Raw genomic sequence first — 18,320 nt, 5'->3', positions numbered from 1 at the left:
AAAAATGCTGTTTATGGACCCTCTGAAAGCTATCAAGGCTTAAGGGTAGGGGGAAGTGTGGGCCCCAGGAGAGAGGAAGTGTGAAGGGAAGAAGAGGCCGTCACATCATCGAGGAGCACTGGAGTCTCACATGAGGCCTAGGAGTGGGAGGACGGCTGCTGCGGGTGAATTGAACAGACGGCAGGAAGACCGGGCTCACAAGCAGCCTGCCGCACATGAGGCAGAAGGCACAATGCTGGACCCCGAGGCCCTCAACAGGATCTCATCCCACTCAGCCTCAGTTTCCTAATCTGTAAAACCAGGGCCAGACCCTCTTTTAGTGGTTTCATCAGAGATCATATATGAAGACCCTCCAGCCCAGTGCCCGCACACAGCAGGCATCAGTGAAGGACAGCTCAGCCTTTCTGGGAGGCTAACGTTTTATAGAACAGTGCTTTCCAGACTTTGAGGTTTCATGGCACAGTAAAATTTCAAAACACAAACTTTGCAGCACTGACAGGATGGCCAATGTTTTATTTTTGCCAACTAAGGACAATTAAAAACAAAACAAAACAAAACAACTACCCACTATGATACTATGAAACCACCTATGATATTCATAAAACTATTTTCCAATACCAAAAGGACAGAATCTTAGAATTAAAAATGTCAGTCCTTTAGATGGAATACTTTTAGCTTTATGAAAAAACTGCATCATCCTTATTTAGTGAATTTTTTTTACAAAGCGAAAACAACTTCATTCCAGACTGGTCTGTCTCAGGATCCAGTGGCAGGAAGGAAAGAATTTGGGTGTTGGAGCCAAATAGGCCACAATCTCCTCCCAGTTCCACTTCTTAACAGCTGTCTGACCTTTAGCAAGAGATCAGCCCTGTGGGTCTCACTTTCCTCCTTTATAAATAGGAAGCCATAACACCTCCGTAAATGAGAGTATGTATGAAGGGCAAAGCAGAGTTTGGTAGATGGTAGGTGATCATGAAATGCTAAGGTCAGATCCTCCTAAAATTCGAGAGGACTGGATTTCTTCTAGTTTTGGAAGTTGTAAGAATAGTAAAAAAAAAATAAAGAAATACTAAATAGGGTTGACAAAATCATTAATGGAATTGAAAAAAAAATCCACATTGGACCCCATCGACACACAATGCATCCAACACAAACATGAATCTTATATTTGTGAGGGTGAGGGTGGGTCCCTGTAGCCCCTCGGCCCCCAAGAGGGACCCTGGTTAACTCCTTTCTAACCACGTTCTCACAGATGGCACATGCCGAGGACTTGGGGACACTGATTTGACTTGTCTCTCTTCTCTTTTGTTCTTTTTCTTTGATTGGAGTTCATCTGGAACATCTATCCAGATTTCTCTACCTTTAGTTCATAATTCTGAGCATGCAAATTTTCTTGGAATTCTAGCTGGTGTCTTTTTTGCATCACTGGATCTCAATAGGTTTCAAAAGGACTAAAATTGAGGGTTAGAAGGGAAGATAAGCGGGTGCTGAAGTGGATGGTTTAACTGAGGGATTCTAGGGCAGCCTGGAAAGGGGAAGAGCTCTGTGCCCAAACCTCTGGGGGTTGTGATGAAGGAGTGCCCGCACAAGGCTGTGCCAGATGTTCCCAAGAGGCATGCATGCCTCTGTGTGTGTGTGTGTGTGTGTGTGTGTGTGCGCGTGCGCGTGTTCATGTGTGTGTGTGCCTGGTTTCTTCACAGAAATCAAAAATTCATGTTTCTTTGTTTATTGCTGTCTGTCCCATTAGAATGTCAGCTCTGTGAGAACAGGAATTATAAATGTCTTGGCTATGTCTGTGTCTCCAGTGCTGAAGACAGGCGTGGGCACAGAGTAGATGCTCAATGAGTGTTTGGGATTATCATGGTTGTTTGCTCAGCACTCTTTTCTCCTGGATCTAAGAGCAGACACCCTTCTATTTGGAGGATCAACCCTTCCTCCATTCCCAACCAGATGATTTCCTGAACCACAGGGATGAGTGCATGGCCACTCAGAATTCTTTTCTTATCACTGGAATTTTCTTTTTGGTGGTGAGGTTGGGAAGACACATGCCTAGAGGCTGCAGGTAGTTCAGGTACCAGAGTGTGGAAGAAAGATGTTCTGAAATAATGAGGCTGACAGGCCAAGATACAGAGGCAGGGATGAGAGGCACGGAGTCAGAGAAAGTGATCCTCGCTGTGTTTGGACTCTGGCTCCTGTCAGTCCTGATGTCCCCCTGCTGCCCCTATGTCTGCTTTCTCGAGGCTCGGTCGATCATATTTTCTTTGAGCTACGTGAGTTACCCCAATATGCTTCCACTATGTTTTCTTTTCCTTGGAGGGGAGGAAGATAAGCTGGCAAGGGTTAGTTTTTGTTGTGCAATCAAAAGAGTTCTGACGGATCCATTTGGTTCAAGATGAGAAGTGACCACAGAGTTGCACTCAGATGTTTGCTGACAGGCAAGGCTCTGAAAGATCTCATGGGTCAATGCCCGGTAAGGAATGATGATGATGGTGGTAATGGTAGCTAATATTTGAGTACTTTCCACAGGTCAGACACAGGACCAAGCATTTTGTGTCATTATTCTGTTTCACCACTACCATAGGGCTATGATGAAATAAATCAGTAGTTATTACGGTCTCCACTTTATAGAGGAGGAAACCAAGACTCAGAGAGGTCAGGTGACTTGTTCTAAGGCCTCATAGCAAGGAAGAGAAGGTGCTGGAGTTTTAAGTATTTTTCTTTAAAGATTTTATTCATTTATTTGTCAGAGAGAGACAGAGGGAGCACACACAAGCAGGGGGAGCAGCAGATGCAGAGGGAGAAGCAGGCTCTCCACCGAGTAAGGAGTCTGATGTGGGACTCGATCCCAGGACCCTGGGATCATGACCTTAGCTGAAGGCAGATGCTTAACTGACTGAGCCACCCGGGCACTCAGGTACTGGTGTTTTAATGCAGGTTTCCATGACTCCACAATTTCCCTTCTATGCCATGTGTGCACTTCCTGTCTCGCTTCTCTATCTCCATCTCCCACTTCTCTCTTCTCACACCCGTTCCCCATCTCCTGCCTGAAGTCTCCCACTCTCCTCCTTTCAGTGACCCTCTTCTGGCTCCTTTAACCCCATTGTTTCAACTGTCCATGAATACATATTTTAAGGCCGTGGTTTTCAACTCTTTTCAAGTATGAAGATACCTTTTCAATGTTTAAAAAAATCTCCATATAATAGCATCCGTGCTTTAGTGTCTATTGATGAAATGCCTGGGCACAGATGGAGTCTCAGATGCCTTGTAATAACTCTGTGACCTCTAGGTTGGCATCCGTTACTTTCAAATATATGTGAGAATCCGTATAACCATCCCTCTTACTGCTACCTGGTTTATTACAATATAGAAAAGGCTTATAAATGCTACTATAGAGCTCTTTTTTGCTCACCCACTGCCTTAAGGCTACTAATTTCTTCTGAAATGTGGTCTTTTTTGTCTCTCCTTTAATATGTTTAATTATTTAAGAAGGCCTGAACTTACATTTTATATATCATCTCTTGATTATTCAGGGGCTGATTAATTCATGGATTGCCCCAGTCATGTCCTTCTCTTTCTAGCCCCATTTGTTTTATCATTCCATTTCTTATTAGCATCTTTTAGTAAGAATGGACAGTGGGAATGAGAAATGATTCTGGTTACAAATTATGAGTTCTGATGAAAGATTTGGTTAGAGGAAGCTGAAATCCTTTCTCGAAGTAAGAATTTCTTTAATTCATCAGGCATATTGATTCTCTCTGAGCTCAGTGAAGGCAGGAGTTGCTCTCATTCATTGCTAACCTCCGGGGCTCAGCAAGGTGCCTGGCACATAGGAGCTTACTTGAAAAAATTGTAGAATAAATGAATAAGAGCTGGCTGATGTAAGAGGGGTAAATAAACTTTTTCCTAGGTGGGATGTTGATTTATAGGAAACTAAGTAAAGCACAAGACAACTTATTTTAGGTTCATATGTGTGCAGACAATGCGGCATAAAAATGTTTAAATGACTGTTGTTAAAATGAACAACAAGGATATATAGTTCTAATTAAAAAGCAAAAAATATTCCACAACACTATGCTATCCAGTTGATGGAAAAAGGCATTGACAGAGACCCACACGGAGGTTTCTAAGATGAGGGTTGGTCCCGGATACTGTTACCTTAGGCATTAAATAAACATAATCACCCCCAGCACACTAGGAACTGAGTGTTTAGTATATACCAGGTGATGTGATAAGCAATTTACATGCTTTATCTCATTTGTCTTCACCAAACCTAGGAAGTATTATTACCTGATAGGCATCAGGAAGTTACCAGTGTCCCTAGAAAATTTCTTTAGCTTCCCAGCTTTATTTATTTATTTATTTTTGCAAACCGCTCAGTACTCACGTTTATTTATAAAGTTATTTCCTAAAAAGGTTGCACATAAATAGTTATCAATAGTTATCAATAGTTATCGTCATACTCTGCTCTCATCTGCTGCAAGGTCTCCAGAGCCAGGCGCAGGTGCCGTGAAGGGACACCATGGAGGGTTGCTGGCAAGCTCTGCGGCCGGAGCCATAAGGAACAGAGACGTGGTGTGCGTGGCTTCCCCTGCCCTTGCTGCAGCACCTGCTGTGCCCCCGGCCCTGGGCCCTGCAAGACGTGCTCTTCACCGGACGGGCGAGCACACGCAGCCGTCCAGCTCAGTCCTGGCCGCCGCCGCACCAAGGCCGGGGGCATAGCTTCCCAGCTTTTTGAACCAAGAATGAACTCATCTACTTTTTGCTTCCTCTTTTTAAGATTAAAGATTTATTTTCCCATGAAATGTTAGATACATTTGAAACTTAGATTTTAGATATGTCCTTGGAAACTTGGAGATATCAGTTATTTCAGTCACTCTTGCTTTTTGACTTTAATGAGTTGTATAGAAAGGAAACTTTTATAATGAGACTTGCCATACTTTTCAGAGTTTTCCTAATTTGTGGAAGCAAAAGGGTTTTCATGGAAGGATGCACTGGGGGAAGGACAGGGTTCAGCCTATAGATTTGTTCCCGGGCTCTGCTGCTGTCCAGGGATCAGGTGCTGAAATGGCTTAACCAAGACTTTCCCAGGCCAGCCCCAATGGAGCAAAGCCTAATGGGAGGAGGGAGCATGTCTCTTTGGCTATTATATAGCCTGGTGCAGCCACAGCTTCCTAGAATAAGGAAGCAACCTGAAAAGGTATTGGAGGAACTAGAATTATGGCCCATCTTGTTTGGAGGGATTTTGGGGAAATGACTAGTTTTCTCTGCCTCCTTCTTCCATACTTTGCTTTATTTAGCTTGGAGGGAAGAATATGGACAACAGACTACTAATGGAAAAGTGTACATTCAAAAAAACCAAGGTTGGCATTTGTAGAACTGGTTAGTGGTGCATTTTGGAGAATTCCACTGCCTCTCTGAAGCATTAGACAGGAGCCAGGAAGAACCAGGACTGGAGGAACCAGGACTGGAGGCCCAATGATGCTGTCAGTTCCTTGGGACTACTCTGTCAACAAACCATTATTGTGGTTTAATAAAAGGGAGATGAACACAGGGATCTTGGCTGTAATGAAGATCAAACCGATGATATCATCAAGGAATTCCATACAGGGGAGAAAGAACCTCAGATGAAATTCAGTGTTAATAAGAAACTGAAAAAACTGGAATATTCAATGGGGAGATGAACCTGATAGGTGGGCCAACCATGGAGTGTGTTTCTTTTCTATAGCTCACATGACATTCTGCTCTGTTATTTCTATATGTGTCTTATCTCTCTTACAACTAAGATCGCTTGAAGAAAGGGTCTGTATTCTTGTACCTGCCAAAGCACTGAGCACACAGTTATGCACATATAAGGTAGACACGTAGGATTTTGTTTATTAAATTTACTGATGTTGCTCTTGAGGCTAAGGTCCTTGAGTAAATCACTTGAGTATAGCTAATGTTTATTATTTTCATTAATTCTCTTACCTAAGACCCTCCATCCATCCATAAGACCCCTGTCTATTTCATTTTATTTATTCACTGAACACTGACTACATGCTAGGCTATTGGTGCACAGGTAGAAAAGACAAAGTCCTTGACTTTAGTAGCTGGCAATCTAATGTGAGAGGAGAAATTTTAAAAAGAATTTTTGATATAGGTATATAATTAAATAACATTGTGATATTTCTTTGATTTGAGTTTCTCTCTCAATCTGACCCACCTAGCAAAAACTCCTTCAAAAACATGCTAACACTGATCGCAGATTGTCAACTGTTCTTAGAGATTCTTAAGAATCTCCTCTTTGACTGGAGAGCCATTGGGTCTCTTTTGGGGGCAGGGACTGTTATGCTCTGTTCTGCAACACAGCATCAGATAGGGTGCTTGCTCTCGCCTGCAAAAAGGCTGCTTTGTCTAGATTTATAAGTCATTAGTTTTGGCATAAGTAAAGTCACTCTAGAGAAAAGGCTCTAGAGAAAAATTTATCAGTAAAAAGAACTGAAGTAGAGGTGCAGGAGACTCATAGTTCTGGGGGTTTCAGGGACAAGAATCATGGTCTTAATGCCCCAGGATTCTTTCCTCTTTTTCTCTCTGGGTGTCATCTTCATTCTCTCAGATTCCTCTGTGGGATGGGAGACATGGATATATCCATAGTTGTTTTGTGATATATCCTTACAACTCATGATCCAAGAGCAAGTTAGAGCTTTCCTTCTTCGATTCAGGATGGAAAATCTCAGATCAAGATGCTGATTAGAGAGACTTAGGTCAGAGGGAACCCCAGACTGTTGACTGGCTGTTCCATCGGATCCTATGATTAGAATTGTTCTCCAAAGGAGAAAGAATGTCCATCCCAAAAGAAGGCATGAAGGTGGTGGTATGGAAGTCCAAAGAGAAGATTCCTGTCCTATTCTGTATGTTGAGTCTACCAATGCAGTATTGTTCTCCAGGATAGCTCCCCACCAGGGAGAATCCTCATTAGCCTGTTTATCTTCCCAGTGCCCATTCATGACCAGCATACAGAATGACTACAGCACTACGGCATGTCAAAACACACTGGGTACTTGTCCACGACTTCATATGGCTATAATTCTACTCTATAAACAACATGGAAAGATGGATGCTTAGGGGGGAAGGAGATCCTTTTTGATGTACACAGTCACACATTTCCTTGGTTGGCATAGCCAACAACTGGTGACCTTAGATGATATCATCTAAACTGGAAATGACTTTGATTTCGACTCCCCCTGCTCCTCCAGAGAGACACAGTCCAGGGGTCTGGCCTGACTACCCAAGTGCCTGTGGCTTACTGTACGTGCTTCTCTCCCCATACATACACATCCCTATCCCTCTCCATCTCACACCCAAATCTCCCACACTGTAGAGCTCCTTCTATTTTGTAAGAAGTGAGTTCAAGCATCTTTGAACAGGTAACAGGGAGAACTTCTTCAGTACTATTCCCTTTAGCTGCATATACCCTCCCTAGTCCTGTTAGTAATAGAAAAGCAAGCTTTGGAGATTCCAAATTATTGACAACTCCAGACTTCTGATTCCATCCATATGAGAGACTGCTGAAGAACCCTACCACTAAAAAAAAAAAAAAAAAAAGTAGGTTCCAGAAAAAATATATTTTTAATGTATCACTGGGCTCACGAACATAAGGAAAATCTCCAAGAACCACCCTACTCCACAGAAAAGGGAGTTGAATCTAAATCTGGCACTGATGGGCCTAAACAAATGGGAATAAGGGGCTCAGAGCACTGTGAAGGGTATTACTAGCCCTTGGCCTGGCAGCACAGTGGGGACACTGAACTTTAGAATCCTACATTAATCCAGGACCCTTGGAGAGAGCTAGTGTTCCCAATTAAGGACACTGCCTTTAGATAATTACAACAATAACAATAACAATTATAAGTGGGAGGGTTTTCAAAGGGCAAAGTTGACATCCTATATGTACGCCAGGAAGGGGTACTCAAGAGTTAAAGTGGACTGAAGTCCTTGTAATGTTATAGGAGGGTGTTAAGATAATTTGAGAGTTTGTGAAAAATGTATCATAAAATTTCGAAGGAAGCCACTAAAAGAACAGAAGAAGAGGATAAAAGTCCCAAATCAATTAGAGGCAAAAAAATGGGATTTAGAAAACAAGTATCTCCCTCCTTCCCACCCCCCAAAAAGCTGCTCAATCAATCAATTTTTTAAAAAACAAAAAAGGAGGAGCTCCTGGGTGGCATAGTTAGTTGAGCGTCTGACTCTCAGTTTCGGCTCAAGTCATGATCTCAGGGTCATGAGATTGAACCCAGCGTCGGGCTCTGCACTCAGTCCAGAGTCGGCTTAAGACTCTCTCTCTCTCTATCCCTCCTTCTTCCCCCTCTAAAAATAAATACATCTTTTTTTTTTTAAAGGCAAGAAAGAAAAAGCAGCATTAAATACATGAAAATTGAGCAAGTAAGAGAAACAAGTTCAAAGATATTAATGTTCCCATTGAATGGAAGGGACTAAACTCATCAGTAAGAGAACAGACATGGTCAAAGAGTTAAGAAAGAAATGTAAACTGTACATGCTGCCTACAAGAAACATGTATAAAACATAAGGATTTTGGAAAGTTCAAAGTAAAAGGATGAAAAGAGATATTCCTGGCAAACAATAACAAAAAGAAAGATGGAATAGTTATAGTAACGTTAGGCCAAGAGTATAATTAGGGATAGATGGGGTCACTATATAATACTGGTTTCATTTACCAGGAAAACATAAGAAGTCTAAGATTTGGTGTGGTCATCATTTCGCAATGTATACAAATATCGAATCATTGTGTTGTAAACCCAAAAGTAATGCTATATGTCCATCACATCTCAATAATAAAGAAGTCAAAACTGCACCTAATAAAGTAGACTCAAGACATAGCAACACAGAGTCCCAGAGAGAAAGAGACTACCACACCAGGGTGTTTCAAACCAGGCCTCAGTTACTAACAGGCAGAGAAACATCAATAAAGATTATGATTTGAACACAGATAAAACACTGAATTTCATTAGCATATGCAGAATAATAGTTCATCTTTCACCGTCTCTATGACTTTCAGCAGATCCCTGTGCCTCCGTTTCCTTATTTACAAAATGAGACACTACCTACAGTGCTCTCACCAAAGCTACGGCGTCATCTAAGACTCACCGTTATTGCAGCATTTCTAGGAAAAGAAAGTCTTCCAATTAGTGCAAGCAGCCTGTTGTAGGTCACATCCCAATTTTAGTGATGTTAAAATGAAAAAAATGTGACCGAGGCTCAGTTAGATACCACACGTCTTACAAACCACTGTGATGGTTTAAGATGCGATGATGTCAGCAAACTACAGGGGGCATGCTGCTCGTTCCACTCCTTCGGAACTGACAGTAAATGAGAGGAGATCAGGACAAAAATCCAAAGTGGGTTATGCTTTAGCTTTTCACATCCTTGCATGTTTTTCTATAGGTATCTGCTTCTCAAAACGAACTACTTCTTCAGAGGGGAGATGAAGTCCTAACCATAGCCTTCTTGGAAGAAAGTGACTCACTGGGTCAGGAGCACTGGGGAGATGGAGTGGGGAGAGCCATGAGAGGGAGGCAGGAGTCAGATGCCCCCCTCCCCCACAGCAGAAGTGATGCTGAGAGTGGAAAAGGCAAAGAGAAGTGTGAGGCTTGTTTGGGGCAGGGGAGTGAGGAGTGGGGTAAGAGAGGGAAGGGAAGGCCTGCTGCTGTAGGGGTGTAAGCGCGGGGAGGGTGGGCTTCACCAGCAGCCTGCCCTGTGCCTGGGACTTCAGGAGGCTGGGGTGGGGCCAGGAAGGCCTTCTGTCCAGCCCGCCACTTAGAGAACTGGGGAGAAGACAGACTTCAAGGAAGGTGACTGGAGACGGGGCCTACATCCACTTTCTGAATGGATGAAAAACTCAGACTACTAAAAGTAGCTTTGCCTTTTTCAGCAGAGGCAATTTTAGGGTCTTAATTATATTACTATTTTGGAACGGCTTTTTATAAATATTCTTCACTATGTGAAAATCAGTTTTTTGTTAAAATGCTTTAAAAAAAAAAGAAATTAATTTTGAAACAAACAAACAACAAAATCCAAGTAAGCCCAAAGCTGTCTTCGACCTGGAGAGGACATTGATCCCTGGTTAAACAGACCCTCGTGCTACCTGTCCTTCTAAATGCCCCCTCCAAGGCCTTGATGATTCTCACCTGGGAGTGCTCTCCATCCTGTCTGACCAGGGTACGGGCTGCTCATGACCTCACCCTGTTTCAGTGTGTTGTCTCACCAAGGACAATGAGATCTTTAAAAGCCCAGAGTCCCTCTCCCCACCTCCAACCATCTAAGGCACGGGGTGTCAAACAGTGAATTAAGGTGGCTGGTCACTAAGGAACAAAGTGTGTTTTAGGGATTCTTCCCCAAACTGCTCATGTTCCTCAGATGAGGGATTGTCATTGGTTAAAAATAATACTTCCGTTGAAGGTACACTTCCTTTATTCTTTTAAGTAATATGCTTGTAGGTATTTATTTTAAGTCTATGAAATTATTAAAATAATACTATTAAAATTCTCTGAGGTAATGACCATCCTCTCTCTGAAAAATCACACCAAGCATCTGACGTCCTAGTTTCCTATTGCTGCTGTAACGACTCACCACAGACTTAGCAGCATAACATGATACAAACTGATTATCTTACACTTTAGTCTGTTAGAATTCCATCATTGGTTTGTGCTGAAATCAAAGTGTTGGCATGACTGTGTTCCCTTCTAGAAGCTCTAGGGGTAGATCTACTTCCTTACCTTCTCCAGCTTCTAGAGCCCACCCATATTCCTTGACCTGTGACCCTCCCTCCATCCTCAAAGCCAGGAATGGTGAGTCTAGGTCCTTCTCACCTCATATCACTGTGACCTCTTCTGCTTCCCTTTTTCTAGTTTTAAGGTCCCTGTGATTCCATTGGGCCCACTCAGATAATCTGGGATCATCTCACTATCTTAAGGTCCTTAACTTAATCGCACCTGCACAGTCATATTCCTTGGCTGTGGGCATGGCAACCGGGCATCTTTTGAAGGCCATTATTCTGCCTACTACACCTTCTGTCCCCTCACTCTGGCGAGGCGTGGAGGGTGTCGCCGGGGTTAACCATGAAGGGGCTTCAGAACCTTGGGCTGTCAGGAGAGCCTGTGAGCAGGCACGCAGGGTGGAATTTTTGGCCACTGCCTCTGGGAGAAGGAGTTCAGACGCAGCAATGAGACATCCCTGGAAAACCCGCCATGCACCGCTAGTAACCTTTTTAGAAAAGTTTTAAGAAAGCGTTTACAAGCCCCCATTCCTGCTCTGGCTCATGTCTCATTAGTATTCCAGATCAGGGGCAGTCCAGGCTTACCCACAGCAGAGAAGCTGGCACCCCACAATCATTTCACCATGACGCCGATGACAATGACTCTCAGGGTGAGGGGTGAACCATTTAAGAAATATATTTTTGTCGATGAGGCTTTAGAGGAAGTCCTCTTAGCAGTTGGAATCAGAAAGTATTGAAGTTCCTCAATCTGGTTTCTAATAGCGGCAGCTCCTTTTGTAGACACAGAATAGGCTTTGTCCTCCTTGGGACTATTAGATCTATACTGATCAGGTTCAGGCCCCGTGGTCTATGCGGGTAGACCCATATTAGGGGCTTGAAGAGCTGGCTGGATTCAATCATCCCCAAGCTTACCTTTTATTTCTAGGCTCTGAATAAACATAAAAAGATGGAGATTAGAAACAATTTGGTGATGTTTACCAAGATCCAGAATGTACATGGCATTCTCAGCATCTCCACGTCTTGGTATCTATCCCAGAAAAATATTTGCATATGTGGGTAAGGAGGTGCGCGGTTCAGCATTGTTTGCCATGGTCACAGATGAGAGACAGCTTAAATGTCACTTGACGGGTGACAAAACAAATGTGGTACATACACACCAAACAACTTAAAAAAAAAAAAGGCTTGATCTATATATATATGAACAATACACATACTATACAGTGAAAAAAAGTGAGTTTTGGAATAATATGTATCAGTTTGATTCTTCCAAAAATTATATATTTGCATGTAACACAGAAAGTTCTAGAACTATAAACACCAAACTGAAAACAACTGTTATTCTGGGAGAGGACTGGGATGAAGGAGGGTCGGGGGGTTGATAAAGATGGATTTTTTACTTTCATCTATATTGTGTGAATTTTTTGGCGATAAAACACATGAGTGTTATCACATTGTGAGATCTATTTTAAATTAAAAGAGAAAGGTAAACGGAACTGAATGAACTAATCTAACATTTTAAAGTTGTCAAAACTGATGATCAAATCTATTAAAATGTTTTACAAAGCAACAATTAGCACAGGAAGTTCCAAACTATTTTTCCTATTTTGTTAAAAGTGTGTATGTGTATGTACATATAGACTTAGACTACATATACCTACATATATTTACATGGATGCTACATCTACCTACCTATTATCTACCTATATACACTATATGTATCTATATATACTAATAATAAAATGCATAAATCCTGCTTTGGTTAAACCATAGATAAATATCTCATTCTTTATCATTGTTCTTATTATTTATAATGGCAAACATATCTCCTATATGATTATGATTAATCTGGTAATTGAATACAGTTTGCCTTTTAAATAATTCAATTAACTTTAGTAAATTAAAAAAGTTTTCTGACATAGTTGCAAAATTAAGGACAACATGAAACACTGCTTTACGGTATGAGCATCCCTTTAAATGAAACCCTTCCAAGTGTGAAGAGTGTGTTAAGGTTTTATCAAATGAACGCTCTGTGCAGAAAAACTGATCTAAATTGTGATTTAAACTTTACAACCACTACAGTCTTTCCATTTGAGCAAAACTTCTGCTGGAAACTGAAAGGGTGGGGGGTGGTTATCTCAGACCTCTGGGGATATCCCAGGAAACAAAAGCTGCTCTGAAGGAATTGTGCAAGATTGACACCAACAGGAATTCCTTTCTAGACTACGGGAGACTGTAGATTGGGTGTTCAGTTCCACCGAGAAAAGGGGAAGCTACTGAGCTTTTTATTTACCCAGAGAACCAGTCCTGAAGACCCTCCATGGTCTGTGCGTGCGCGGAGGTCTCTGGGGATGATCAAATCCTCCCCTCAACCCCTGCAGGGAGGAGACTGTATGCAGGACTGCAATCCTGCACCTGCCGGTCAACAGATCAGCCCTCCATATGCGGAGGCACTCGCCCAGTTGTGGCGCGGAAGAGCAGAGCCAGCCCATTCCCTCCCCCATCCCCGCAGAACAAAGGGCGGTCATTTTCTGCTCCTCCCAGAGTCAGATGCACGCACACGCCTTCCATCACAATTAACTCAAGAAACTGAAACACAACACAAACTCACCCGCAACATGCTCAAAATCAATGCCATCAATACCCAGAACGAGGATACCAAAAAAGCAAAACAAAACAAACCTATTCAAAGAGTAAATACTCAAAGCAACAGGGCTCAAGTCAGACACACTACAAGGTCAACACATCTAAGACAAGTTCAAGTATGCGGCGCCTTATACACTGAAGAGCTGGTCATTATCCCACGGGTCGCAAAGGTAAATGCCCTCAGGAACCAGCTAATGGGAAAGTCTATAAGATAATACAGAGTGGGCCTGCCATGAGCTGGACCGCAGGTGCCCCGGGGAAAGGGATTCACATTCAATTTTTACAAATTTCAACTCTCGCAGCATGATTCTTAAACAGGGTCTACAATCAAACAGAGATGGAAACGGAGTTAAAATATGGGTATAGAGTAGATGACATAGAACAAGAGTCAAAGCCAGAAATGTGGCCAAGTCCACAGAGAATACAATGCAGAGCAGTGATCCTAGCTGTCATTATTTCAAAGAATGGTGACCACTTGGTTTATACCTTCGAATGCAATGGCAAAGTGAAAGTTAAAAGAAATGGCTTATTAAACTCTAATATGAGGGATTCAGATTTGTCAAATAGATTCTTGACATAAGTAATTGAGCTAGATTACAAAAAGATTGCATACATTCTCTTGGAAGGCTTTAAATAAATGAAGCTTCTAAGAGCTATAGGTGTGGCCTTATTGGAAGGCAAGGGGTGGACCAAATGACCTCCCAAGGTCCTGATTTAAATATGTCTATACAGTCAACCCTTGGTTATCCAGCCCAAAGAAGAAGACAGTGACAAATCATCCTAAGCTCAAGATAATAGAAAGTTATATTTGCCTTTGGAACGTATTTTGGTACTTAAATTAGAACGTGTCTTTCTGACGCTCTGAGAATTCACAATGCTTCACAACAGCCACAAAGAAGACATGACCTAGAGCTGGGAGGCTGCCCAATTTTGCCATCCTGTCCTCCACACAAGCCTTCTCCTCTGCTGGGAGCCGGCAATATCATCTTGCTGAAGAACACTCGGCACCCCAAACTTTCCCAGACAGGGCCTGCCTGGCTCAACCCTTCCCTGGGAGATGAGAGAAGGCTCTTTCCTTGCTCTCTGGCTGACGCAGGATGAGGACCACAAAGTGCCACAGGTCCCACGGTCGGCAGCAAGTTAGCACGGATTTATCTCTGTAACGTGACTGCAAAGGATGGTCTAGCCTCCCTACCACCGAAGACACAGAAGTAAACTTCTTGAGTTCCTTGGAAGAGACAGAGGGAGGGACTTCATGGAAAAGGAAGATGAAATGAATGCCGAGCACTTGGAAAGAAAGAAACTGCATACTCGGGAGATGCAGCGGCAACTGTGCGTGTCCAAGGATGGGTGTGATGGAGAGCTGCACCTGAAGCCCATGTCCAAGGTGAAGGGCCAGTGTGGTAACCGCACTAAGTTGTAGAGGGCTCAGGGTGAGGGAAGGATGGGTGCCCCACCATCCTCTGTCCTCTGTCAGTTCTCAGGGGCTACTGAGGGAGGCCGGTGCCACCTAACAGGAGGCAGGGCCAGCTAGGACCTTTCAGACAAGCCTCAAAGTCCTGGAAGCAGAGGCTCAGGGCTCTGGGAGGCAGCATTTGATGAGGTGGACTGCTTCTTGGTCAGAGAGACACCAGACTGTCACAGCACTGAGCACGGACAAGCCGCTCCAGTCACCTCGGGCAGCAAGGGTCATCACAACCCCTTCTGATGTTCCTTTTTCTATCACACTCTGTTCTTTAGTTTTTCCTTCAGACCCAGAACTGTGCTAATTTCAATGTGGCTATTTAATTTAAATGAAAAAAATTAAAAATTCAGTTCCTCAGTCAGAGTAGCCACATTTCAAGTGCTCATCCACCCCACGTGGCTAGTGGGCACCGCACGGGACAGCCCCGACAGAGAACATCTACATCATCGCAGAAGTTTCCACTGGACGGGGCACTCATCCCGACTTCAAGAAGGTCTAGAATCGGGTACCTTCTACTCTTCACAGGATAGAAGAAATGAATAAATGGAAGAAGCGCGCTTTACAAAGTATCTTTCCTACGCATCATCACGGCCGATCCTCACCCCATCCAGGTGGGGGTAAATTTCAATATGCCCATTTTACAGGTGAGACAAGTAGGCACCACATAGCTAAGGAACTCGCACAAGGTTCGCAACTCTTGGGGGGTATGGTTAGGATTAACACCAGGTCTTCCAGTTCCAAGGTCAGTGCTTTCCACTGTTTCATGCAACTGCTACAAGCGATGCCACCTAACAGTGACTTTGTTCCACATCGCCATACAAGCTTGGCCTCCCAGAATGAAGAGGACAGGCCCTTGTGATTTTCTGGATCGACTGATTTTTGAAGTGATAACAAAACTTGGCACAACCGCAGTTCAGTAGCTCTAGTAGGGAGCCCTGGGGTTCAAATCCTGACCCACCCACGTCCCGTTTAATTGATGAGGGCGGATCGCTTCCCACCCAATTTCCTTTTCTCGTGTATGTACTTCACAGTGTTGTCAGGAGGCTTAAGGAAGACAGGGCCGGGGAAAGCCTCAGCACGGTGCCTGGCAATGAGGGCTCCAGAAATAACACTTATCGATGGTTTCTGGCAGAACTGACAGCACACTGGCGCATGCAACACCTTTCCTGCTTCTACAGATGATCTATCGGAATCTCAGCGAGGAAGGGACTGATTCAAGGTCATGCGACTAGAAAGCTCTAGATCTACGACATGAACTCAAGCTATCTGGACTCTGAATCCTATGCTTTTCTTACTACACGGTGTTGCTTCTCGGGAAAGAAGGGAGCAGTGGACATCAAGGCGTGCTTTAGAGGAAGTTTAGCTGTCCTGAATTCCCATCTTTCACCCTTCTTTGAAAGGGATGATTATTTTCTTCCAAGTCTCACAGGAAATGCTGTGCGAAGGCCGCTTTGAGCAGGACTTCTAGCATAATCGTCACCTGTAAGCCCTTCCTATGTAGAGCTTCTACAATCCCATTGCTAAGGAAGCGTTACTTGTATAACAAGGAGACTTAAAAACACGAAGAGCATGTCTTGAAGCAGAGCTTTCAAATTCCCTCCCTGAAAAACCATTCAGCCTCCAACGTCTCACTGCTGTGGCAAAAGGCAAGGACACGGCCTTCCAGAGGCCCAGCGGAGCCCAGCCCAGACCTGAGAATGAGACTACGTATTGTTGCAAACCACTGGCTTTTGGTATTTTTTACTCAGCCTTATCACAGCAAAAGCTGACTAATAGATCCGTCAGACTCAGGGTGGGAGTCACTTACCCTGCCACAACGATCTCAAAATCTCCATCGTGGTCCACATCGGTGACTGCCACACCATAGTTGAGCTGGGTGGGGTTGCTGTCATAGTCAGGAGGCAGGACCGCGCTGGTGACTGCAGTGAACATGGGTTCCGCTCGCTGGGACCCCTCGGTTGGGGGCAGCAACCACAGCAGCAGCAGGAACAGTAACATCCTGAACACCTGCAACCAGAAGTTACAAATGTTGCTGAGGGACCTCCTAACCACGCAGCCTGGAGTAGGCACGCACACCCCCAGCCCTCATTCCTGGAGGGCTTGTCCATTACTGAGGCTGCCACTTTTCCATAACACCTGCCCTGACCAGCGTGTTTAAAACCACAGCCTGCCGGGGTGCCTGGGTGACTCAGTGGGTTAAAGCCTCTGCCTTCGGCTCAGGTCATGATCCCAGGGTCCTGGGATCGAGTCCTGCATCCGGGTCTCTGCTCACCTGGGACCCTGCTTCTCCCCCCCGCCCCTGCCTCTCTCTCTCTCTCTCTCTGCCTCTCTGCCTACTTGTGATCTCTGTCTGTCAAGTAAATAAAAAAAAACAACAACAAAAAAACTACAGCCTGCCTGCATCCCACTGGACCCTTACCTTGCTCGGCTTCTTCTTTTTCTATCACTGTAAATCTACTTATTCATTATGCTTCCTGTTGTTTGTCTCCCTCTGCTAGAATGTAAGCTCCACCAGGCCAAGGATCGGTGGGTTTTGCTTCCTCAGGCACACCAAGCCAAGGACAGAGTCTGGCATAGAATAGGCACTCATCACACAGTTGTTGAAGGAAGGAAGGAAGGAAGGAAGGTAGGTAGGAAGGAAGGGAGGAAGGAAGGAAGGAAGGAAGGAAGGATGGGTTGAATATAAATACATTGGCATTTCCCATACTCCGAAAGAAAGATTGGGAGAATGAAGAAGATAACCAGCCTCAGTCTCAGACTCCCATGGGCATCCTAGTCTAGAACAATAGAGGCAGTGAAGGATTATCCTTCTATGGGACACATCCCAGAGGTAGCCTGGAGGGAATCTGGGAACTGGCAGGTTCCTCTGGCCAGGGTCCCTCCCCAGGATGGCTGGCCATCATCTCCAGATCAGGAAGCAGGTAGTTAGGGAATGTATTCCAGCAGGATCTGGCGGTGGCCCATCATTCACTTGGAGAAATTAAACCATTGTGTGCGTGTTTTATTATAAATTAATTATGTATAATCCGTTGTATAATTCATTATTATATCTCTAACATAACTCAGGGTGTTGCCGAGCAGCCTGGGGCCATGGGAGCTGGCGCCCGAACCCAGGAGACTGATGAGAATGGCCAAGGAGGTGGAAGGACCCCGCCCCTGTGGGAGCTACAGATGGCCCACCCAGAGACTCTAACTGCAGGCCTGGAGGCCGAACTCCAGAGTATTCTAAAGGCTCTGCTGGAACAAGTCCCAGGAACGCTGCTGCGCAGGTCCAGTCCTGCAGGCAAAGTGGTGCCTTCCTGCCTTCAGAAGGCAGCAGACCCCGTCTTGATGGAGCTCTTCCCGCTGGCATGCCAGTGCTTCTGGCAGCCGAGAGCAAGGCTGAGTGAGGCTGATGTCTTAATGAACAGAAGATGCAAAGACTGACTCTCCATATGGAGA

At 44.2% G+C, this 18,320-nt stretch overlaps 1 protein-coding gene across 2 annotated transcripts in view; it reads right to left on the bottom strand.

Annotated features, from left to right (window-relative positions):
* Nucleotides 1-16,880, bottom strand: part of CRTAC1 (cartilage acidic protein 1) — a gene marked incomplete at its 5' end in the record, with an annotated part of 131,248 nt that extends 114,368 nt beyond the window's left edge. Inside the window, one exon of one of the 2 annotated variants that reach the window (XM_080823129.1) lies at nt 16,687-16,880. In XM_080823129.1, the coding sequence (XP_080679255.1) occupies nt 16,687-16,877 (191 nt within the window). The remainder of the gene's footprint in view (nt 1-16,686) is intronic. The other variant, XM_080823128.1, reaches the window with a different exon arrangement.
* Between the last annotated feature and the right edge of the window lie 1,440 nt (nt 16,881-18,320).

The sequence above is a fragment of the Martes martes genome (assembly GCF_963455335.1).
Source record: "Martes martes genome assembly, chromosome: 14".
Taxonomy (NCBI): Eukaryota; Metazoa; Chordata; class Mammalia; order Carnivora; family Mustelidae; genus Martes; species Martes martes.
Note: the sequence above shows the minus strand (reverse complement) of the source record. Positions and strands in the feature narration are given on the sequence as shown.